This window comes from Bombina bombina, chromosome 6, assembly GCF_027579735.1.
Source record: "Bombina bombina isolate aBomBom1 chromosome 6, aBomBom1.pri, whole genome shotgun sequence".
In the NCBI taxonomy this organism is placed as follows: Eukaryota; Metazoa; Chordata; class Amphibia; order Anura; family Bombinatoridae; genus Bombina; species Bombina bombina.
In genome coordinates this window covers 114474317-114499792 of record NC_069504.1, presented here as the reverse complement: position 1 = coordinate 114499792, position 25476 = coordinate 114474317, and the positions used below count along the sequence as shown (strand labels likewise).

The window sequence follows — 25476 nt, the reverse complement described above, 5'->3', positions numbered from 1 at the left end:
TAAATCCACTGTGGTCATGTACTGACCCTCTTGGATCATGGGCAAAATTGTTCGAATAGTTTCCATCTTGAATGATGGAACTCTTAGGAATTTGTTTAGGATCTTTAAATCCAAGATTGGCCTGAAAGTTCCCTCTTTTTTGGGAACTACAAACAGATTTGAGTAAAACCCTTGTCCTTGTTCCGACCGCGGAACTGGATGGATCACTCCCATTAATAAAAGATCTTGTACGCAGCGTAGGAACGCTTCTTTCTTTATTTGGTTTGTTGACAACCTTGACAGATGAAATCTCCCTCTTGGGGGAGAGGCTTTGAAGTCCAGAAGGTATCCCTGAGATATGATCTCTAACGCCCAGGGATCCTGAACATCTCTTGCCCAAGCCTGGGCGAAGAGAGAAAGTCTGCCCCCTACTAGATCCGATCCCGGATCGGGGGCCCTCGATTCATGCTGTCTTAGGGGCAGCAGCAGGTTTCCTGGCCTGCTTGCCCTTGTTCCAGGACTGGTTAGGTTTCCAGCCTTGTCTGTAGCGAGCAACAGCTCCTTCCTGTTTTGGTGCAGAGGAAGTTGATGCTGTTCCTGCTTTAAAATTACGAAAGGAACGAAAATTAGACTGTCTAGCCCTAGGTTTGGCTTTGTCCTGAGGCAGGGCATGGCCTTTACCTCCTGTAATGTCAGCGATAATCTCCTTCAACCCGGGCCCGAATAAGGTCTGCCCTTTGAAAGGTATATTAAGCAATTTAGATTTAGAAGTAACATCAGCTGACCAGGATTTTAGCCACAGTGCTCTGCGTGCCTGAATGGCAAATCCGGAATTCTTAGCCGTAAGTTTAGTTAAATGTACTACGGCATCTGAAATAAATGAGTTAGCTAACTTAAGGGTTTTAAGTTTGAGTGTAATCTCATCTAGTGTAGATGATTCAAGTGTCTCTTCCAGAGACTCAAACCAAAATGCTGCTGCAGCCGTAACAGGCGCAATACATGCAAGAGGTTGCAATATAAAACCTTGTTGAACAAACATTTTCTTAAGGTAACCCTCTAATTTTTTATCCATTGGATCTGAAAAAGCACAGCTATCCTCCACCGGGATAGTGGTACGCTTAGCTAAAGTAGAAACTGCTCCCTCCACCTTAGGGACCGTTTGCCATAAGTCCCGTGTGGTGGCGTCTATTGGAAACATTTTTCTAAATATCGGAGGAGGTGAGAACGGCACACCGGGCCTATCCCACTCCTTAGTAACAATTTCAGTAAGTCTCTTAGGTATAGGAAAAACATCAGTACTCGCCGGTACCGCAAAATATTTATCCAACCTACACATTTTCTCTGGTATTGCAACTGTGTTACAATCATTCAGAGCCGCTAACACCTCCCCTAGTAATACACGGAGGTTTTCCAGCTTAAATTTAAAATTTGAAATATCTGAATCCAGTCTGTTTGGATCAGAACCGTCACCCACAGAATGAAGTTCTCCGTCCTCATGTTCTGCCACCTGTGACGCAGTGTCTGACATGGCCCTAATATTATCAGCGCACTCTGTTCTCACCCCAGAGTGATCACGCTTGCCTCTAAGTTCTGGTAATTTAGCCAAAACTTCAGTTATAACAGTAGCCATATCCTGTAATGTGATTTGAAATGGCCGCCCAGATGTACTCGGCGCTACAATATCACGCACCTCCCGAGCGGGAGATGCAGGTACTGACACGTGAGGCGAGTTAGTCGGCATAACTCTCCCCTCGTTGTTATGTGAAATATGTTCAGTTTGTACAGATTGACTTTTATTTAAAGTAACATCAATACAATTAGTACATAAATTTCTATTGGGCTCCACTTTGGCATTAGCACATATAGCACATGTATCTTCCTCTGAATCAGACATGTTTAACACACTAGCAATAAACTAGCAACTTGGAAATGCTTTTCAAGTAATTTACAATAATATGAAAACGAACTGTGCCTATAAGAAGCACAGAAAAAATGATGACAGTTGAAAATAATTAAGTTATAGCATCAAATCTTTGTAAGAAATATACAATTTTAGCAAAGGATTGTTCCCATTAGCAAAGGATAACTAACCCTGGCAGCAGAAAAAATACACAAATAAACGTTTTTTATCACAGTCAACTACAATCTTCACAGCTCTGCTGTGAATGATTACCTCCCTCAAAAAAGGCTTTGGAGATCCCTGAGTTCTGTAGAGATGAACCGGATCATGCAGGAAGAAAATGAACCTCTGACTGAGTTTTTTGATGCGTAGTAAAAGCGCCAAAAATGGCCCCTCCCCCTCACACATAACAGTGAGAGAGATCAGTAAACTGCTTTAATTTAAACAAAACTATTGCCAAGTGGAAAAAATAGTGCCCAAAACATTTTTTCACCCAGTACCTCAGAGAAATAAACGTTTTTACATGCCAGCAAAAAAACGTTTAACCTCAATAAATTAATTGTTATTTAAAACCTATTGCAAGTCCCTGCAAATTAGGTTAAGTCTATGCATACAGTATAAATCCAGTGAAGTACCATTCCCCAGAATACTGAAGTGTAAAATATACATACATGACAGCCTGATACCAGCTACATCTACTGCATTTAAGGCTGAGTTTACATTATAACGGTATGGCAGGATTTTCTCATCAATTCCATGTCAGAAAATAACAAACTGCTACATACCTCTTTGCAGATTAATCTGCCCGCTGTCCCCTGATCTGGAGTTTACCTTTCCTCAGATGGCCGAGAAACAGCAATATGATCTTAACTACTCCGGCTAAAATCATAGAAAAAACTCAGGTAGATTCTTCTTCAAATTCTACCAGAGAATGAATAACACACTCCGGTGCTATTATAAAATAACAAACTTTTGATTGAAGGTAATAAACTAATTAAATCACCACAGTCCTCTCACACATCCTATCTATTCGTTGGGTGCAAGAGAATGACTGGAGGTGACGTAGAGGGGAGGAGCTATATAGCAGCTCTGCTGGGTGAATCCTCTTGCACTTCCTGTAGGGGAGGAGATAATATCCCAGAAGTAATGATGACCCGTGGACTGACCACACTTAACAGGAGAAATAAATAATTTCGTATATGTATATATCTGCATTGTTAATCTAAAAACCCAAGATTATATCTAATAGCAGCTGACCCTCTGGTTTTAAGGAATCTTTCATTTAATGCCATACACCAGATTCATTAAGGGCATACAAGTACTTACTATGTCTCCCAATAATTACTATGCTATATAACTTGGGACTTGATAGCATAGGATAGTATATGCTCCATAGCTATGTCTGGTTTCAGTGAAATATGTGTTCAACTTTACTGTTATATGTCCCTTTACTTAGTTTTATACTATATAAGTATGCCCTACAATAGTAACTTACTGGATCCATCTAACGGGAGAGCGCATTATTCCCTGAAAAGTACCCATCCATTTATAGTGATTTATTAAAGGGCTAGTTGCTATATTTTTGCCTTAGAAATTTACATACATTTTAGGTTAAGGCTGCTCTGACTTAAAGCTGCTGCTTCTATAAAACAAATTGTTAATATACGGGGATTTATTGACTGTTCTTATTATGAAAACATGAGGTTAATTTGTTTTTCTTTAAAGGCAATTACAGTTTGTATTTAGAGTGAATTATACTGACAACATAGGTGTTCTAAAACATACTCTAACGCCATAAATGTTCTTATTATCTCTGTAACATATTAGCCTCCAACTGTCTGTTTTTATGTTCTGTATCTGCCAGATGAAGTCTGTTTTGTAATATGGAGATATAAAACAGAGGATTAGAATGTATTATGCTTTGTTACAGCATACAGGTGATACCTATGCAGTAGGTTGTATTTGTGTGTATTTTCCATCTAGGTTCCATGAGGTTATTGCGTAATATGTAATTATGTAAATTATAGCCTGATTTAATTGTAAACTTTTGTTTTTTCCTCAATAAAAAAATTAAACTTTAAAAAAAAAAAAAAAATCTTGATTGAAGAAAACTTCTCATCAGACAACTAAACTTCACCTCCTCCTTGCACTACAGGCAAAGAGAATGACTGGGGGATTGTGGGTAGGGAAGTGATACTTAACAGCTCTTTGCCTCCTCTGCAGGCCAGGAGTGATATTCCCAACCAGTAATTACTGATGATCCATGAACTCACCCTGTGTCATTAGAAAGAAATAATTTTGAAAGACAATTATGACTCAAACAACTAGAACATTTCAGGATAGAGACAAAAATATACCTTAAAAGTGGCTGTTGCATATCCACTCTCGTTTCTACAATGTTCTGTTTTCGCAAAATCTTCTACATCCTGCCATATTTTTTTGCGCCCTTTATGAAAACATAAACGTGTGCCTGAAAAAAAAATAATTAATTGCATTAAAATAATAGAAAGACGTGATATTAAACCTACCACCCAAATGCTGTCCAACCTACGTCTCCAAATACCATCCTGACACGGACAATGTGGCTAAGCCATATAACAAACATTGTACCTGAAGGAATATAGTTTGTTCAGACTGAATAAATTGAATATTTTTCTAGATATAAAATGTAATGGGGAATCAGCAAGATAGACTTCCAAGATTAGAAGTAGCATTCACTAGTGCGGATAGATGCAAAAGGGAAGGTTTATGGTTAAAACGTCCATTTTATTTGACGCATAATAAAAAAACACCTAGGGCAACAGCAACAGGCACTAACAAACTGTTAGTGCCTGTGTGCTGTGCCCTAAGTGTTTTTTTATTGTGTGTCAAATAAAATGGACGTTTTAACCATAAACCTTCCCTTTTGCTTCTATCCGCACTAGTGAATGCTACTGCTAATCTTGGAAGTCTTGCTTAAATTTAATTGTTGGCGTGAAGGAGAGCCCTTGCAGCTGCATTCACTTTAACGGCATCGGCGTGTTTCACAGCCTTTAGCCCGAGAGGAAAACGGATACCTTGGGAGCCCTTTCTGGATCCTACATGCATTGCGGACCTCTGGTGAGATGTGTATTCACACGGATGGATGTGTGGATCCGGTAAGGTAGATATTCCACAACAGTGTGTTACATCGTGAATGATAATCTGTTGGTTTACCGCTATATGTATATATATATATAAACACGTTTCCTTCACATACATATTATATTAGGGATTGATTGTTCTTAATACTCCTGTGAACAGGATCATGTGTAATTGTTATCAGTATTAACTGACGAGACTTTGGAGGGGTTTTATATGAACTTTCTTTACGTAACTTATGAGGCGACAAGATCAAGGAAGGGCTAGACTCATCAGTCTTAGGGTTATAAGAGCAACAAAAACATTAGCGGATGAACGAAGCTGAGCAGGTGGATGGGTGGCTGGGCTACATCTTTTTACCTTCATTTCTGTTATGATTCTTTTCATTTCTATTCAACCCCTCTGGCTCTTTTTATGTAAGTCGAGGAAGGTTAAAGAGGGAACTTATTTCTTACTTTGTATAAAAGACTACTTCACTGACTAAATGGATGAAATATTTTAAGTTTGTTGAAAATACACAAGCCTCTCATTGGGTTTTCTTTCTAGACACAAGGACCTGTGGCCCCACTTGCGCTCTGCAAGATACAGGGGATGGGCTACTACTTTTGGACCCAACAGTTGAGAGGATGTGAGCTGAAGATCTTTGTAGAACATATGCACAGATGTCTTTCGTTTCATTCAATGTTAGCCCTGCGGAACCTGTTGGCGTTCTACAAATAACTAATAATAATAATGCTCTTTGTTTTCGCTTTATTGTAATTGATGACCATTGTTAAGTTGTCGGATAACAGATGCAACATATAATGACTACATATCATTCTAATTCATGTACTTTGTAGGGTGTTCTATACAACTGGTGTTTCTGTATCTATAATACTGAAAATGACAGCCACAGTAGAACAACTCCAGCAGCTGTGAAGCTTCAATTTAGAAATTAGAGATCTTTGTTGTAATTTTCATTTAAATAAACTTTTAAATAATAGATTAACTTTAATGTGTCGCTTCCAGTTCATCATTACTACCTAAATAAAAACAATAAATACCAAAATAAGTGCATTTTATATGTTAGCATATTTAAAAATAAAAGTATCAGTTTCATCCTTAGCTAGATCAGATCCCGGGCTTTTTGCAGGCCTAGTTGATAAAGCCAAAGAAATAGTTTAGGGACACTTTCTTTAATTAAAAAGGGACATGAAACCCATTTTTTTATTTCCTTATTCAGATAGCGATATATGCAAGAAAAGATAACAGACAGGTGGGTCACACTAGCTGTGTAAATATAGCAATGTTCGTTGCACAATGTAACTGCCCTCGAAACCCCATACAGCAAATGGATACAGTCACTAATAAACACACTCTCAAATAAGCAGGTATCAGCGTTGATAAATGTATAATGTCATAGGAGACAAAGGGAACGCTGGCGTATCATGTGCCAGACTCACCTCAAACTAGTGGTTCCTCAGCTCACAAGGACGAAAAACTTTCGGCTGACTCGTGCTGAGCAGTGTGTACTTAGGTCGCTCTGTAGTTGAAGCTGGCTCCGAATTCGTGTAGACCTCCAAGGGGTAGCAGCATCCAAATCGGCATTCGCCTTTATATCCACCTCCGTGTGAGTATATGGGAGGGATAAGAAATCCAATGGTGTCCAGCACAGCAGGTAGATCCGCAGGTAGATCTGCAGCAGCGGCAACTTTGAGGAAGGGTGGGGGCAGGGCAGTTGCAAGGAGGAACTGTAGAGACTCCGATTCGGCAGCAAACCAGTGGGTCTGGAGCAATGAACATCAAAAAGAAAGAGTACTGGATGCTCCGATAAAAATAAAACAAATTTATTTATTGATACTTCTTTAAAATAACAAAATCATGGAGAACAAAGAGACACGTTTGCAGGCGCAGCACCAGGGCTTACGCGTTTCGGCTGTGAAGCCTTAATCATAGCATACAGGTGCTGTGCCTGACAGGTGAACTTAACACCTTAGGTTGATTCTCATTGGTTAAAAGAAAATTTAAAAGCAAAAAAAAAAACAACCCGCCCGCTTGGAAGTGTCAAGAACTGAATATAGTATAAGTGAAGCAAATACACCATCGCTACTGGTGTAGTCCAATAGGCAATGAATGGTATAAAAATCCATATGTATGCAAAGATCAATACAATTATTATTTAGAACATAGAAACAAATAGGATGGTTAAAGGACAAAAAGACTAAATGTATGTCAAAATAAGGGACAAAAATATTAGACAAAGGTACTATGTATGCCGGGAGAAGATGTAATATATAAATCCACTTAAAAATAGTGTGAGATAAAGTGCAATACCCAAACCATATGCCAAATAAATGTCAATGGAAAAATAATAATAATTATCAGAAAAATTAGGACTGCTGGTGCAAACATGCACGAAATGTACATAATAATATACGATAGTGTAAATGAGTATATTAACGCAACTATATAGTACAGAAAAAAGTTCATAACATTAGCTATATGTGAACTAGGAGTTTCATATGTATCTAACCTTATAAATGTTGCGATGATATAAAAGGAAAAGAAAAATTTTAAAATGTAATATGTAAGGAGTATGAAAAAGAAAGAAAAATGACAAGCAAAAAATGCTATATCAAAGTAGGCATTACACCTAGGGGAGATAACAAAGAACTGGAGTTATTCCCAGTAATTTATTAAATCATACCTAGAGTTAAGTCCTTTGGGTATTCTGGTGTCGAGTTTAAACATCCAGAATGCTTCTCGTTTGGCCAATAGTTTACTGAGGTTACCACCTCTGCTAGGCAGGACCACTTTTTCAATGATACACCATTTTAGTGATGTAAGGTTATTGCCATGTTTGCCATAAAAATGGAGTACCAATGGAGTTGTGGCTTTTCCTATATTGAAAGATGACAAGTGTTCCCTGAATCTGGAGTTCATATCCCTAGAGGTAAGTCCTACATACTGCAGATGACATTCGGTACAAGAAATGAGGTATATGACATTGCTAGCTGTGCAGTTGAGACAGGTTTTGATGTCAAATGTCTGGCCGGTAATATAAGACGTGAAATTATTGGTGACCTGGACAAAGTCACAAGGTTTGCAACGTCTGCTGCCACATTTGAACATCCCTACGTGTCTCAACCAGGAACTTTGATTAGTCTCGATTTTTTTGAGTTCTGTAGGTGCTAGGATACCCCCTAGTGTGTTACTTTTTCTATAGGAACATTTTAGCCCCTTCTCCACTGTAGAAGTCCCTTGAACATATAGACAGGAAGACACTCTTACAAGACAAACCGAAGAATGATAGATCAAAATCGTCCCAAGGAGTGTACTTTGTTACACAGTTCAGCACAGAGTACAATAAAGTATGCAGTATAGTCAAAAAACATTTTGCCTTACTGGCTGCTGACGACAAATTAGTGACTACAGTGGAGAAGGGGCTAAAATGTTCCTATAGAAAAAGTAACACACTAGGGGGTATCCTAGCACCTACAGAACTCAAAAAAATCGAGACTAATCAAAGTTCCTGGTTGAGACACGTAGGGATGTTCAAATGTGGCAGCAGACGTTGCAAACCTTGTGACTTTGTCCAGGTCACCAATAATTTCACGTCTTATATTACCGGCCAGACATTTGACATCAAAACCTGTCTCAACTGCACAGCTAGCAATGTCATATACCTCATTTCTTGTACCGAATGTCATCTGCAGTATGTAGGACTTACCTCTAGGGATATGAACTCCAGATTCAGGGAACACTTGTCATCTTTCAATATAGGAAAAGCCACAACTCCATTGGTACTCCATTTTTATGGCAAACATGGCAATAACCTTACATCACTAAAATGGTGTATCATTGAAAAAGTGGTCCTGCCTAGCAGAGGTGGTAACCTCAGTAAACTATTGGCCAAACGAGAAGCATTCTGGATGTTTAAACTCGACACCAGAATACCCAAAGGGACTTAACTCTAGGTATGATTTAATAAATTACTGGGAATAACTCCAGTTCTTTGTTATCTCCCCTAGGTGTAATGCCTACTTTGATATAGCATTTTTTGCTTGTCATTTTTCTTTCTTTTTCATACTCCTTACATATTACATTTTAAAATTTTTCTTTTCCTTTTATATCATCGCAACATTTATAAGGTTAGATACATATGAAACTCCTAGTTCACATATAGCTAATGTTATGAACTTTTTTCTGTACTATATAGTTGCGTTAATATACTCATTTACACTATCGTATATTATTATGTACATTTCGTGCATGTTTGCACCAGCAGTCCTAATTTTTCTGATAATTATTATTATTTTTCCATTGACATTTATTTGGCATATGGTTTGGGTATTGCACTTTATCTCACACTATTTTTAAGTGGATTTATATATTACATCTTCTCCCGGCATACATAGTACCTTTGTCTAATATTTTTGTCCCTTATTTTGACATACATTTAGTCTTTTTGTCCTTTAACCATCCTATTTGTTTCTATGTTCTAAATAATAATTGTATCGATCTTTGCATACATATGGATTTTTATACCATTCATTGCCTATTGGACTACACCAGTAGCGATGGTGTATTTGCTTCACTTATACTATATTCAGTTCTTGACACTTCCAAGCGGGCGGGTTGTTTTTTTTTTTTGCTTTTAAATTTTCTTTTAACCAATGAGAATCAACCTAAGGTGTTAAGTTCACCTGTCAGGCACAGCACCTGTATGCTATGATTAAGGCTTCACAGCCGAAACGCGTAAGCCCTGGTGCTGCGCCTGCAAACGTGTCTCTTTGTTCTCCATGATTTTGTTATTTTAAAGAAGTATCAATAAATAAATTTGTTTTATTTTTATCGGAGCATCCAGTACTCTTTCTTTTTGATGTTCATTGCTCCAGACCCACTGGTTTGCTGCCGAATCGGAGTCTCTACAGTTCCTCCTTGCAACTGCCCTGCCCCCCACCCTCCCTCAAAGTTGCCGCTGCTGCAGATCTACCTGCGGATCTACCTGCTGTGCTGGACACCATTGGATTTCTTATCCCTCCCATATACTCACACGGAGGTGGATATAAAGGCGAATGCCGATTTGGATGCTGCTACCCTTGGAGGTCTGCACGAATTCGGAGCCAGCTTCAACTACAGAGCGACCTAAGTACACACTGCTCAGCACGAGTCAGCCGAAAGTTTTTCGTCCTTGTGAGCTGAGGAACCACTAGTTTGAGGTGAGTCTGGCACATGATACGCCAGCGTTCCCTTTGTCTCCTATGACATTATACATTTATCAACGCTGATACCTGCTTATTTGAGAGTGTGTTTATTAGTGACTGTATCCATTTGCTGTATGGGGTTTCGAGGGCAGTTACATTGTGCAACGAACATTGCTATATTTACACAGCTAGTGTGACCCACCTGTCTGTTATCTTTTCTTGCATATATCGTGTTCTCTCAGGTACTACTGGAGGTACCTTTAGGATACAGCAGGTGCAGTGTTTTCACACTTGGGACTGTTTGAGATCTCTATCACTTTATTAACATGGAGAACCAACTGTCTAATACTAGTCAAGCAAATACTAACAGAGACTTCTTCTCATTAATGCCTGCAACAGCCAGGAGTAATCATCAGTCTGATTACGAACAGATCTTTTCAGACAGCAAGGAGGTCCTCTCACTCAGTTCTCTTTTTGAATCAATGGAGTCGTTACTCCTAAAAGAGTGCAAAGTGCAATGGGACGTATGGGCCTTCGATAAATATATACAAGAAGGCATGATACCGAGAGGACTGAGAGTTTACAAATTTCCTTCCTTTGATGTGGATACCAGCGACAAAGAATTCGTAAAAAATTGGAACGAGGTCCTTTCTGAATGCTCTTCCCGACTGATGTTGATGTTAAGAAGCTACAAATCCAAACAACTGGACACTATCAAAAAAGAGATTATGGACTTACAAGTCGAAATGGACAAACGTATTTCAGACCCTCAATTTGTTAAATTTGATTCTATTCTTAGGGGCATGGTAGCAAGAGGCAAAAGCCTAATAATGGAAAACAAGCATTCCAAATTTTTAAGAGATCGCTCTGATTATCAGAGTGACTCTGTATATATTTGGAATCGTAAGCAAAGGGGAGAATACAGACGCAATCAATTTCCCTCAGGTACACGGAGGGGCAGCAGAGGACGTAGAAGACATAGATCCAACTCTAGAAATGTCTCTTTCTCAAGTAGCGACAATGATGGCTCCTCTGATGAGGGTAACAAACTCGCTACGCCTTCTGCTGCCCCTCCTACAACTAGCGACATCCCCATTGCTCAAAACATGCCATCTTTCCCTATAGGCATACTCAAAAATAAACAGACATACACACCAGCTCTAGACAATGCACCCATAGTGAGACATAAAGAGCAATACTCACAAGAACATACAAACAATCGTTATATTACAACTAATATGCCTAATGCTCCCCCCACTTTAGTTATACCAAACACCGGTATAGCCTCCAATGATCTGGAACAGGTTTTTCCACAGGCCCCAGATCAAACACACAATGGAGGACCGACCAAAGTCGGTCAAGCCAGATATCCTCGGAGGGGGAACAAACCACTGAGCAAATACAAATGATTACAAATGTCATTAACCTTTCATCTGTGAATTTAACACCACAACAATATTCTGTTTTAGCTTTAGGTTTAGGCTTTTCACCCACGAGCAGTTTCAATCTTTTTCAAACACTTATAGATGTAAATCGCCTTATAAGAAACTTGACCCTGAAAAAACATTTTTTCAGTACATACACTGCGTCAGCTGAACGAGCCACACTTACACCACCTATGACTAATAACATCAGTGATTTTGCAGAAATGTGTGACATAGTTGCCCTTCAAACCCTAGCAACTGAGTCTAGCACAGAGACAGATCTCACCAACAGAGGTACCACACTTATGGAGAAATCTAGTTTCTATCCTATCATGAGTAGAGGTCAAATCTTAGAAACTTACCAACAGAGAGTTGAGATGGATTTAATCAAGCTTCATAAAGAAACCAAGAAAGTTAGACAAAACCTTACTCTTAAACAGAAAAATGCCCTAGCTGAACTCAAGGGCAACAATCAGATAGTCATACGCCCCGCCGACAAAGGCGGGGCAGTAGTCGTAATGAATAGGAGTGATTATATTACTGAGGCCAAACGTCAGCTTCATAATACAGACGATTATGAAAAACTTCACAGGGATCCCACCAATATCTTCAAATCACAATTGAAACACATTCTGGATGATGGTAGGGAACAGGGTTTCCTGGATGATAAGACTGTTAAATATCTTGATGTACAATTTCCAAGGATCCCCTGTTTCCATCATTTTCCAAAAGTGCACAAAAGTATTACACAAGTACAAGGTAGACCCATTGTGAGTGGGATTGACTCCCTTTTGGAGCACCTCTCACAGTGGGTAGATTCGATCTTGCAACCTATGGTACTATCTTTAGTATCATATGTTCGCGACACAAAACATATAATTAACATCCTGGAGACGTTTCAATGGAGGCATGAATATGCATGGTTAACCATAGATGCAGTAGCCCTGTATTCGTCTATACCTCATACACAAGGCCTGCAAGCAATTTCCTCCTTTCTCCAAAACTACAGTGACCTATCCCAAGAGTTCCAAAATTTTATCATCATTGTAATTGAGTTCCTTCTCACACACAATTTTTTTAGGTTTGAGGGAGATTTCTATCTCCAGAGATGTGGCACAGCCATGGGAGCTAAGTTTGCTCCCTCGTACGCCAACCTTTACCTGGGTTGGTGGGAGCTGTGCCACATCTTTGGAGATGGGAATCCCTTCAAACAAAATATCAAATTTTACAGGAGATATATCGATGACCTCCTCTTGGTATGGTCAGGCAGACAGTCAGATGTGCCACTTTTCTTGGAATTTCTGAATTCAAACGATTTGAACCTAAAATTCACCTATGAGGTACATAAGACGCATATAAATCTCACTCTTACAGGTGCTCAAGATGGTGGTGTCTCCATGAGCGTGTATCGTAAACCCATATCTGGCAATACCCTGTTGCACGGCAACAGCAGCCATCCCATACAAATGAGATTCGCTGTTGCCAAGGGACAATTTACCAGATTAAAGAGAAATTGTTCTGACAGAGTTATCTATGACAAAGAAGCTGATTCTCTGTCAGCCAGACTTCGGGAAAGAGGGTATCCTTCACACGATGTCACAAGGGCCAAGAAGTCCCTTGAACATATAGACAGGAAGACACTCTTACAAGACAAACCGAAGAATGATAGATCAAAATCGTCCCAAGGAGTGTACTTTGTTACACAGTTCAGCACAGAGTACAATAAAGTATGCAGTATAGTCAAAAAACATTTTGCCTTACTGGCTGCTGACGACAAATTAGTGACTACAGTGGAGAAGGGGCTAAAATGTTCCTATAGAAAAAGTAACACACTAGGGGGTATCCTAGCACCTACAGAACTCAAAAAAATCGAGACTAATCAAAGTTCCTGGTTGAGACACGTAGGGATGTTCAAATGTGGCAGCAGACGTTGCAAACCTTGTGACTTTGTCCAGGTCACCAATAATTTCACGTCTTATATTACCGGCCAGACATTTGACATCAAAACCTGTCTCAACTGCACAGCTAGCAATGTCATATACCTCATTTCTTGTACCGAATGTCATCTGCAGTATGTAGGACTTACCTCTAGGGATATGAACTCCAGATTCAGGGAACACTTGTCATCTTTCAATATAGGAAAAGCCACAACTCCATTGGTACTCCATTTTTATGGCAAACATGGCAATAACCTTACATCACTAAAATGGTGTATCATTGAAAAAGTGGTCCTGCCTAGCAGAGGTGGTAACCTCAGTAAACTATTGGCCAAACGAGAAGCATTCTGGATGTTTAAACTCGACACCAGAATACCCAAAGGACTTAACTCTAGGTATGATTTAATAAATTACTGGGAATAACTCCAGTTCTTTGTTATCTCCCCTAGGTGTAATGCCTACTTTGATATAGCATTTTTTGCTTGTCATTTTTCTTTCTTTTTCATACTCCTTACATATTACATTTTAAAATTTTTCTTTTCCTTTTATATCATCGCAACATTTATAAGGTTAGATACATATGAAACTCCTAGTTCACATATAGCTAATGTTATGAACTTTTTTCTGTACTATATAGTTGCGTTAATATACTCATTTACACTATCGTATATTATTATGTACATTTCGTGCATGTTTGCACCAGCAGTCCTAATTTTTCTGATAATTATTATTATTTTTCCATTGACATTTATTTGGCATATGGTTTGGGTATTGCACTTTATCTCACACTATTTTTAAGTGGATTTATATATTACATCTTCTCCCGGCATACATAGTACCTTTGTCTAATATTTTTGTCCCTTATTTTGACATACATTTAGTCTTTTTGTCCTTTAACCATCCTATTTGTTTCTATGTTCTAAATAATAATTGTATCGATCTTTGCATACATATGGATTTTTATACCATTCATTGCCTATTGGACTACACCAGTAGCGATGGTGTATTTGCTTCACTTATACTATATTCAGTTCTTGACACTTCCAAGCGGGCGGGTTGTTTTTTTTTTTGCTTTTAAATTTTCTTTTAACCAATGAGAATCAACCTAAGGTGTTAAGTTCACCTGTCAGGCACAGCACCTGTATGCTATGATTAAGGCTTCACAGCCGAAACGCGTAAGCCCTGGTGCTGCGCCTGCAAACGTGTCTCTTTGTTCTCCATGATTTTGTTATTTTAAAGAAGTATCAATAAATATATTTGTTTTATTTTTATCGGAGCATCCAGTACTCTTTCTTTTTCTTATTCAGATAGAACATACAATTTTAAACAACTTTCCAATTTACTTCTATGATCTAATTTACTTTGTCCTCTTGATATCCTTTGTGAATGGTGGCTACACATACGCGTCATATTACTGGCTCACATAATGTGCTCACCTAGCTTCCAGTAGTGCGCTGGAAGGAACCAAGGATACCAAGATAATAAAGCAAATTTAATAAAAGAAATATAAAGCAAATTTAATAAAAGAAAACTAGAAAGTTGATCTTGAAAGAAAAAAGTTGGGTTTTATTTCCCTTTAAAAATGCAGTATCTAGATTGTTGATGAAGTGGAGGTGACACAGATTTAATACATCACTTCAATGTCCCTTTCAAAAGTAATTGGTTCCGACTAACCCACAAGGATTTTGCTGTTATCATGTAATACGTATAGAGAGTATAGGCAGCACAGCCAGTGGCATCAGTACAAATTACTAAGCATAAATAATACAGATAAATAGGCTGATTTAAGTCTCAAACATTATCTGTGCTTAGAACCCCGCAGTTTTGACATACGTTAGAGAAAATAGTTATACACTGTATGCTGGAAGTCTGGCCTATCTGGTCTGCAGTAATACTATACAGATATTATATAAATATAGTTGAACTCTATAGTATATGCTATTTACCTTTCAAAAAACAATGCCAAGCAGTATGAGGCCAAGAGTTGCACCATCCCAAGTCATCGTCATCAGAGAATGAGGACATGCAGAATATGCCAGACTCCGATTCACTGTGTGCCTTTGGGGGGAAAATGATTACTTATGCAGTGAATTTCGTTAAAAAAACATAATTTATGCTTACCTGATAAATTTATTTCTCTTGTAGTGTGTTCAGTCCACGGGTCATCCATTACTTATGGGATATATTCTCCTCCCCAACAGGAAGTTGCAAGAGGATCACCCAAGCAGAGCTGCTATATAGCTCCTCCCCTCACATGTCATATCCAGTCATTCGACCGAAACAAGACGAGAAAGGAGAAACTATAGGGTGCAGTGGTGACTGGAGTTATAATTTAAAATTTAGAACCTGCCTCAAATAGACAGGGCGGGCCGTGGACTGAACACACTACAAGAGAAATAAATTTATCAGGTAAGCATAAATTATGTTTTCTCTTGTTAAGTGTGTTCAGTCCACGGGTCATCCATTACTTATGGGATACCAATACCAAACCTAAAGTACACGGATGATGGGAGGGACAAGGCAGGAACATTAAACAGAAGGAACCACTGCCTGTAGAACCTTTCTCCCAAAAACAGCCTCCGAAGAAGCAAAAGTGTCAAATTTGGAAAATTTGGAAAAGGTATGAAGTGAAGACCAAGTTGCAGCCTTGCAAATCTGTTCAACAGAGGCCTCATTCTTAAAGGCCCAGGTGGAAGCCACAGCTCTAGTGGAATGAGCTGTAATTCTTTCAGGAGGCTGCTGTCCAGCAGTCTCATAGGCTAAGCGTATTATGCTACGAAGCCAAAAAGAGAGAGAGGTAGCCGAAGCCTTTTGACCTCTCCTCTGTCCAGAGTAAACGACAAACAGAGAAGAAGTTTGTCGAAAATCTTTAGTTGCCTGTAAGTAGAACTTCAGAGCACGGACCACATCTAGATTATGCAAAAGACGTTCCTTCTTTGAAGAAGGATTAGGACATAAGGATGGAACAACAATCTCTTGATTGATATTCTTGTTAGAAACAACCTTAGGTAAAAACCCAGGTTTAGTACGCAGGACTACCTTGTCTGAATGAAAGATCAGATAAGGAGAATCACAATGTAAGGCAGATAACTCAGAGACTCTACGAGCCGAGGAAATAGCCATCAAAAACAGAACTTTCCAAGATAAAAGCTTAATATCAATGGAATGAAGGGGTTCAAACGGAACACCCTGGAGAACTTTAAGAACCAAGTTTAAGCTCCACGGAGGAGCAACAGTTTTAAACACAGGCTTAATCCTAGCCAAAGCCTGACAAAAAGCCTGGACGTCTGGATTCTCTGCCAGACGCTTGTGTAAAAGAATAGACAGAGCAGAAATCTGTCCCTTTAGTGAACTAGCGGATAAGCCCTTTTCTAAACCCTCTTGTAGAAAAGACAATATCCTAGGAATCCTAACCTTACTCCATGAGTAACTCTTGGATTCACACCAATATAAATATTTACGCCATATCTTGTGGTAAATTTTTCTGGTAACAGGTTTCCGAGCCTGTATTAATGTATCAATAACCGAATCCGAAAACCCACGCTTTGATAGAATCAAGCGTTCAATTTCCAAGCAGTCAGCCTCAGAGAAATTAGGTTTGGATGGTTGAAAGGACCCTGAATTAGAAGGTCCTGCCTCAGGGGTAGAGACCATGGTGGACAGGACGACATGTCCACTAGGTCTGCATACCAGGTCCTGCGTGGCCACGCAGGCGCTATCAGAATCACCGATGCTCTCTCCTGTTTGATCCTGGCAATCAGACGAGGAAGCAACGGAAAAGGTGGAAACACATAAGCTATGTTGAAAACCCAAGGGGCTGCTAGTGCATCTACCAGCACCGCTCCCGGGTCCCTGGACCTGGATCCGTAACAAGGAAGCTTGGCGTTCTGGCGAGATGCCATGAGATCCAGATCCGGTTTGCCCCAACGAAGAATCAGTTGGGCAAATACCTCCGGGTGAAGTTCCCACTCCCCCGGATGAAAAGTCTGGCGACTTAAAAAATCCGCCTCCCAGTTCTCCACGCCTGGGATGTAGATCGCTGACAGGTGGCAAGAGTGAGACTCTGCCCAGCGAATTATCTTCGAGACTTCCAACATCGCTAGGTAACTCCTGGTTCCCCCTTGATGATTGATGTAAGCCACAGTCGTGATGTTGTCCGACTGAAATCTGATGAACTTCAGTGTTGCCAACTGAGGCCAAACTAGAAGAGCATTGAATATTGCCCTTAATTCTAGAATGTTTATTGGGAGGAGTTTCTCCTCCTGAGTCCACGATCCCTGAGCCTTCAGGGAGTTCCAGACTGCTCCCCAGCCTAGTAGGCTGGCATCTGTTGTTACAATCGTCCAATCTGGTCTGCGAAAGGACATTCCTTTGGACAGATGAACCCGTGATAACCACCAGAGAAGAGAATCTCTGGTCTCCTGGTCCAGATTTAGCAAAGGGGACAGATCTGAGTAATCCCCGTTCCATTGACTTAGCATGCATAGTTGCAGCGGTCTGAGATGTAGGCGCGCAAATGGCACTATGTCCATCGCCGCGACCATTAAGCCGATCACTTCCATGCACTGAGCTACCGATGGGCTTGGAATGGAGTGGACACGGCAAGCATTGAGAAGTTTTGATAGCCTGGACTCCGTCAGGTAAATCTTCATCTCTACAGAATCTATAAGAGTCCCTAGAAAAGGGACCCTTGTGAGTGGTAACAGAGAACTCTTTTCCACGTTCACTTTCCACCCATGCGACCTTAGAAATGCTAGAACTATCTCTGTATGAGACTTTGCATTTTGAAAACTTGACGCTTGAATCAGAATGTCGTCTAGGTACGGAGCCACCGCTATGCCTCGTGGTCTTGGTACCGCCAGAAGAGAGCCCAGAACCTTTGTAAAAATTCTCGGGGCCGTAGCCAACCCGAAGGGAAGCGCTACAAACTGGTAATGCCTGTCTAGAAAGGCAAACCTTAGGTACCGATAATGATCTTTGTGAATCGGTATGTGAAGGTAGGCATCTTTTAAATCCACTGTGGTCATATATTGACCCTCTTGGATCATGGGTAGGATGGTTCGAATGGTTTCCATCTTGAACGATGGAACCCTTAGGAATTTGTTTAAGATTTTTAAATCTAAGATTGGTCTGAAGGTTCCCTCTTTCTTGGGAACCACAAACAGATTTGAATAAAACCCTTGCCCCTGTTCCGTCCGCGGAACTGGGTGGATCACTCCCATCACTAAGAGGTCTTGTACACATTGTAGAAATGCCTCTTTCTTTACTAGGTTTGTTGATAACCTTGAAAGATGAAACCTACCTTGTGGAGGAGAAGTCTTGAAATCCAGAAGGTATCCCTGAGATTATAATCTCCAGCGTCCAGGGATCCTGTACATCTCTTGCCCAAGCCTGGGCGAAGAGAGAGTCTGCCCCCCACTAGATCCGTCTCCGGAAAGGGGGCCCTGACTTCATGCTGTCTTAGGGGCGGAAGTAGGCTTTCTGGCCTGCTTGCCCTTGTTCCATGACTGGTTGCTTTTCCAACCTTGTCTGTAACGAGCAGTAGTTCCTTCCTGTTTTGGAGCGGAGGAAATTGATGCTGCTCCTGCCTTGAAATTACGAAAGGCACGAAAATTAGACTGTTTGGCCTTTGATTTGGCCCTGTCCTGAGGAAGGGTGTGGCCCTTACCTCCAGTAATGTCAGCAATAATTTCCTTCAAGCCGGGCCCGAATAAGGTCTGCCCTTTGAAAGGAATGCTTAGCAATTTAGACTTAGAAGTTACATCTGCCGACCAGGATTTAAGCCAAAGCGCTCTGCGCGCCTGTATGGCGAATCCGGAATTTTTAGCCGTAAGTTTGGTTAAATGCACTACGGCATCCGAAACAAACGCATTAGCCAGCTTAAGGGTTCTAATCTTGCTCAGAGACTCATCCAATGGTGCTGTGCGAATCGCCTCTTCCAGAGACTCAAACCAGAATGCCGCTGCAGCAGTGACAGGCGCAATGCATGCAAGAGGCTGTAATATAAAATCTTGTTGAATAAACATTTTCTTAAGATAACCCTCTAATTTTTTATCCATTGGATCTGAGAAAGCACAGCTATCCTCCACCGGGATAGTGGTACGCTTGGCTAAAGTAGAAACTGCTCCCTCCACCTTAGGGACCGTCTGCCATAAGTCTCTTGTGGTGGCGTCTATAGGGAACATTTTTCTAAATATCGGAGGAGGGGAAAAAGGCACACCGGGTCTATCCCACTCCTTACTAATAATCTCTGTAAGCCTCTTTGGTATAGGAAAAATGTCAGTACACACCGGCACCGCATAGTATTTATCCAGCCTACATAATTTCTCTGGGATTGCCACCGTGTCACAATCATTCAGAGCCGCTAACACCTCCCCTAGCAACACGCGGAGGTTCTCAAGCTTAAATTTTAAATTTCTGAATCCGGTCTCCCCGAATCAGAACCGTCACCCACAGAATGAAGCTCTCCGTCCTCATGTTCTGCAAATTGTGACGCAGTATCAGACATGGCTCTCGTATCATCGGCGCGCTCTGTCCTTAACCCAGAACTGTCGCACTTGTCTCTTAACTCTGTCATATTGTATAACACTTCTTTCATAACATTAGCCATATCATGTAAAGTGATTTGTAAGGGCCTTGATGTACTTGGCGCCTCAATCTCACGCACCTCCCGAGCGGGAGACGAAGGTACTGACACGTGAGGAGAGTTAGACGGCATAACTGTCCCCTCGTTGTCTGGTGATAATTTTTTAAGCGGTACAGATTGATTTTTCAAAGTAACATCAATACAATTGGTACACATATTTCTATTGGGCTCCACAACGGCTTTTAAACTTAATGAACAAGCAGATTCCTCTGTATCAGACATGTTTAAACAGACTAGCAATGAAGCTAGCAAGCTTGGAAAATACTTTCAATAAGTTTGCAAGCAATATAAAAAACGCTGCAGCGCTTTTAAAAAACACAGTTGAGAAACTAAAGAATAATTCAGTTATAGTCAACAATTCTTTAAATGTATTAATTAGCAGAGGATTGCACCCATTAGCAACCGGATGATAAACCCCTCAGTACCCAAAAAAACGGATATCAAATTAATATAAAACGTTTTTATCACAGTCTAACACACTGTCACAGGTCTGCTGTGACTGATTACCTCCCTCAAAAAACGAATTTTGAAGGCCCCTAAGCTCTCTAGAGACGTCCTGGATCAAGGAGGAAGAAGCAGGAAGACTGTGCTAGAATTTTAACTGCGCAACAAGGCGCTAAAAAGAGGCCCCTCCTGCTCATTTACAACAGTGGGAGACCTGATATAACGGTTTCTATGCAGAAATATACGTTAGCCATGTGGAAAATAATTCATGCCCAAAGGATTTATCACCAAAGTACCTCACAAAACGAATAACATGCCAGTAAACGTTTTGAAAATAAACTTCTTTAAATGTCATGCAAAGTTATTACTAAGCCTGCAACCAGTAGCTACCACTGCAGATAAGGCTTAAGCATTATTTCAGTATTAACAGTATTTTCACAGTCAAATTCTAGTCCCTAGAAAATAACTCTATTGTGCATACATTTATCAGCCTGATACCAGTCACTACTACTGCATTTAAGGCTGTACTTACATCATACGGGTAACAGCAGTATTTTCTTAGTCAATTCCATTCCCATAAAATATTGTACTGCACATACCTCATTTGCGGTGGACCCCGCATGCTATTCCCATGTTCTGAAGTTACCCCACTCCTCAGAATGTCGAGAACAGCCAGTGGATCTTAGTTACGCCTGCTAAGATCATAGAAAACGCAGGCAGTTTCTTCTTCCAAATACTGCCTGAGATAGAAAAAAACAGCACACTCCGGTGCCATTTAAAATAACAAACTTTTGATTGAAGAATAATTAAGTAAAAACTCCAACTCCTCCAGCGACCTCCTTCTTTGTTGAGGGTTGCAAGAGAATGACTGGATATGACATGTGAGGGGAGGAGCTATATAGCAGCTCTGCTTGGGTGATCCTCTTGCAACTTCCTGTTGGGGAGGAGAATATATCCCATAAGTAATGGATGACCCGTGGACTGAACACACTTAACAAGAGAAATACAGACTTGTTATTTTCACATTATTCAGACACTTTATTTCCACTTATTATACAGTTAAACTCTAACAAGTATGCTGTCAATGTTTTATAAGTACAATAAATATCCGCAATGTAAAATGTTCATATGTTTAAGTACTAGTATTTAAACCCATGGACAGACTGCACTATCCCACAAGGAGAACATGAAGTGAGAAATAGATGAAAATGCATTTTTAGGCAACTGATTATCATGAATTTGAACTAAATAAACTGAAAACACAGACTGTTTTACTTGTTTCACTAACTAGTGAAGTTGGGCGATTTTACTTTGACACCTCCCCCTTTTTCTTCGGCAAGAGAAACTAGCTGCAATGGCTACTAGTAGTGGTTATCCTAAACCCTCTATGTGCAACAAGTAGCTCAGGGAATGGAGGCAAACTGCACATGTTTTGGCTGTAGCTCTATCCTCGTCTGCCAAGAATATGGAGATCCCACAAGGTATGAAAAGGTCTCTGGCTGGCTGTATAATCAGCATATTTAATGCTGTAATTGTTTTCCTTTGAACAACACAGCAGAAAACATTGGTGGTTGCATATAGATGCCTTGTGTGATTGGCTAACCCATGTGCATTGCTATTTCTTCAACAAAGGATATCTGAAAAATTAAGCAAATTAAATAATAGAAGTAAATTGGATAGTTATTTAAAAATGTTTTCTCTATCTTAATCATGAAAGAAAAAAACAAAATTTATGCTTACCTGATAAATGTATTTCTCTTGTGGTGTATCCAGTCCACGGGTTCATCCATTACTTGTGGGATATTCTCCTTCCCAACAGGAAGCTGCAAGAGGACACCCACAGCAGAGCTGTCTATATAGCTCCTCCCCTAACTGCCACCCCCAGTCATTTGACCGAAGACAAGCAAGAGAAAAGGAGAAACTATAGGGTGCAGTGGTGACTGTAGTTTAAAAATAAAAAACACCTGCCTTAAAATGACAGAGCGGGCAGTGAACTGGATACACCACAAGAGAAATAAATTTATCAGATAAGCATAAATTTTGTTTTCTCTTATAAAGGTGTATCCAGTCCACGGGTTCATCCATTACTTGTGGGATACCAATACCAAAGCTTTAGGACACGGATGAAGGGAGGGACAAGGCAGGAACTTAAATGGAGGGCACCACTGCCTGTAAGACCTTTCTCCCAAAAATAGCCTCCGAAGAAGCAAAAGTATCGAATTTGTAGAATTTAGAAGCGAAGACCAAGTCGCCGCCTTACAAATCTGTTCAACAGAGGCCTCATTTTTAAAAGCCCATGTGGAAGCCACCGCTCTAGTGGATTGAGCTGTAATTCTTTCAGGAGGCTGCTGGCCAGCAGTCTCATAAGCTAAGCGGATTATGCTTCTCAGCCAAAAAGAAAGAGAAGTTGCCGAAGCCTTTTGGCCTCTCCTCTGTCCAGAGTAGACAACAAACAAAGCAGATGTTTGACGAAAATCCTTCGTAGCTTGTAAATAAAACTTTAAAGCACGAACCACATCAAGATTGTGTAAAAGATGTTCCTTCTTTGAGGAAGGATTAGGACATAATGAAGGAACAACAATCTCCTGATTGATATTCTTATTAGATACTACCTTAGGAAGAAACCCAGGATTGGTACGCAAAACTACCTTATCTGCATGGAAAATCAGATAAGGGGAATCACACTGTAAAGCAGATAACTCCGAAACTCTTCGAGCCAAGGAGATAGCTACTAAAAACAGAACTTTCCAACATAAAAGTTTAATATCTATGGAATGCAAAGGTTCAAACGGAACCCCTTGAAGAACTTTAAGAACTAAATTTAAACTCCATGGTGGAGCAACAGGTTTAAACACAGGCTTGATTCTAACCAAAGCCAACTTCTGGAACCTCAGCCAGACATTTGATGAAAAGAATAGAAAGAGCAGAAATCTGTCCCTTTAAGGAACTAGCAGATAATCCTTTCTCCAATCCCTCTTGGAGAAAGGATAAAATTCTAGGAAACCTGACTTTACTCCATGAGTAACCCTTGGATTCACACCAATGAAGATATTTACACCATATCTTATGATAGATTTTCCTGGTGACAGGCTTTCGAGCCTGAATTAGGGTATCAATGACCGATTCGGAAAAACCACGCTTCGAAAGAATCAAGCGTTCAATCTCCAAGCAGTCAGCCGCAGAGAATTTAGATTTGGATGTTTGAAAGGACCTTGAAGTAGAAGGTCCTGCCGTAGCGGCAGAGTCCATGGTGGAAAGGATGACATGTCCACCAGATCTGCATACCAAGTCCTGCGTGGGCACGCAGGAGCTATCAAAATCACTGAAGCTCTCTCCTGCTTGATCTTGGCAATCAGCCGAGGGAGCAGAGGAAACGGTGGAAACACATAAGCCAGGCTGAAGGACCAGGGCGCTGCTAGAGCATCTATCAGTGCTGCCTTGGGATCCCTGGACCTGAACCTGTAATGAGGAAGCTTGGCGTTCTGACGAGACGCCATGAGATCCAGTTCTGGTTTGCCCCATAGTTGAATCAACTGGGCAAATACCTCCGGATGGAGCTCCCACTCCGCAGGATGAAAAGTCTGCCGACTTAAAAAATCCGCCTCCCAGTTTTCTACTCCTGGGATATGGATAGCTGAAAGATGGCAAGAGTGAACCTCTGCCCATAGAATTATCTTTGAAACCTCCAACATTGCCAGGGGGCTTCTTGTTCCCCCCTGATGGTTGATATAGGCTACAGTCGTGATATTGTCCAACTGAAATCTGATGAACCTGACCTCCGCTAGCTGAGGCCAAGCCTGAAGAGCATTGAATATCGCTCTTAGTTCCAGACCCTTCAGGGAGTTCCAGACTGCGCCCCAGCCCAGAAGGCTGGCATCTGTCGTCACTATAGTCCATTCTGGCCTGCGAAAGCTCATTCCCCTGGACAGATGGACCCGAGATAGCCACCAGAGAAGAGAATCCCTGGTATCCTGATCCAGTTTTAGCAGTGGGGACAAATCTGTGTAATCCCCATTCCACTGACTGAGCATGCAAAGTTGCAGCAGTCTGAGATGTAGGCGGGCAAACGGAACTATGTCCATTGCCGCTACCATTAAGCCGATTACTTCCATACACTGAGCCACTGACGGCTGAAAAGTGAATAAAGAGCACGGCAGGAAGTTAGAAGTTTTGACAACCTGACCTCTGTCAGAAAAATCTTAATTTCTACTGAATCTATCAGAGTTCCTAGGAAGGAAACTCTTGTGAGAGGGGAGAGAGAACTCTTTTCTTCGTTCACCTTCCACCCATGAGACCTCAGGAATGCCAGAACAATGTCCGTATGGGACTTGGCGATTTGAAAAGTCGACGCCTGTATCAGAATGTCGTCTAGGTAAGGAGCCACAGCTATGCCTTGTGGCCTTAGAACCGCCAGTAGGGACCCTAGAACCTTCGTAAAGATTCTTGGTGCCGTGGCTAACCCGAAGGGAAGAGCCACAAACTGGTAATGCCTGTCTAAGAAGGCAAACCTGAGAAACAGATGATGATCTCTGTGTATTGGAATGTGGAGATAAGCATCCTTTAGATCCACAGTAGTCATATATTGACCCTCCTGGATCATAGGTAGGATGGTTCGAATAGTCTCCATCTTAAAGGATGGGACCCTGAGAAATTTGTTTAGGATCTTGAGATCCAAGATTGGTCTGAAAGTTCCCTCTTTTTTGGGAACTATGAACAGATTTGAATAGAAGCCCTGCCCCTGTTCCTCCCTTGGAACTGGGTGGATCACTCCCATGACCAGAAGGTCTTGAACACACGTAAGAATGCCTCTCTCTTTATCTGGTTTGCAGATAATTGTGAG

General features: G+C 40.7%; 1 protein-coding gene across 1 annotated transcript in view; it reads right to left on the bottom strand.

Annotated features, from left to right (window-relative positions):
• The window catches only part of HBP1 (HMG-box transcription factor 1), a 172918-nt gene that overhangs the window by 51709 nt on the left and 95733 nt on the right, over positions 1–25476 (bottom strand). The window contains exons 5-6 of the mRNA XM_053719176.1: positions 15493–15604; positions 4237–4349 (exon numbers count right to left, since the gene is read on the bottom strand). Of these exons, the coding sequence (XP_053575151.1) occupies positions 4237–4349; positions 15493–15604 (225 nt within the window). The remainder of the gene's footprint in view (positions 1–4236; positions 4350–15492; positions 15605–25476) is intronic.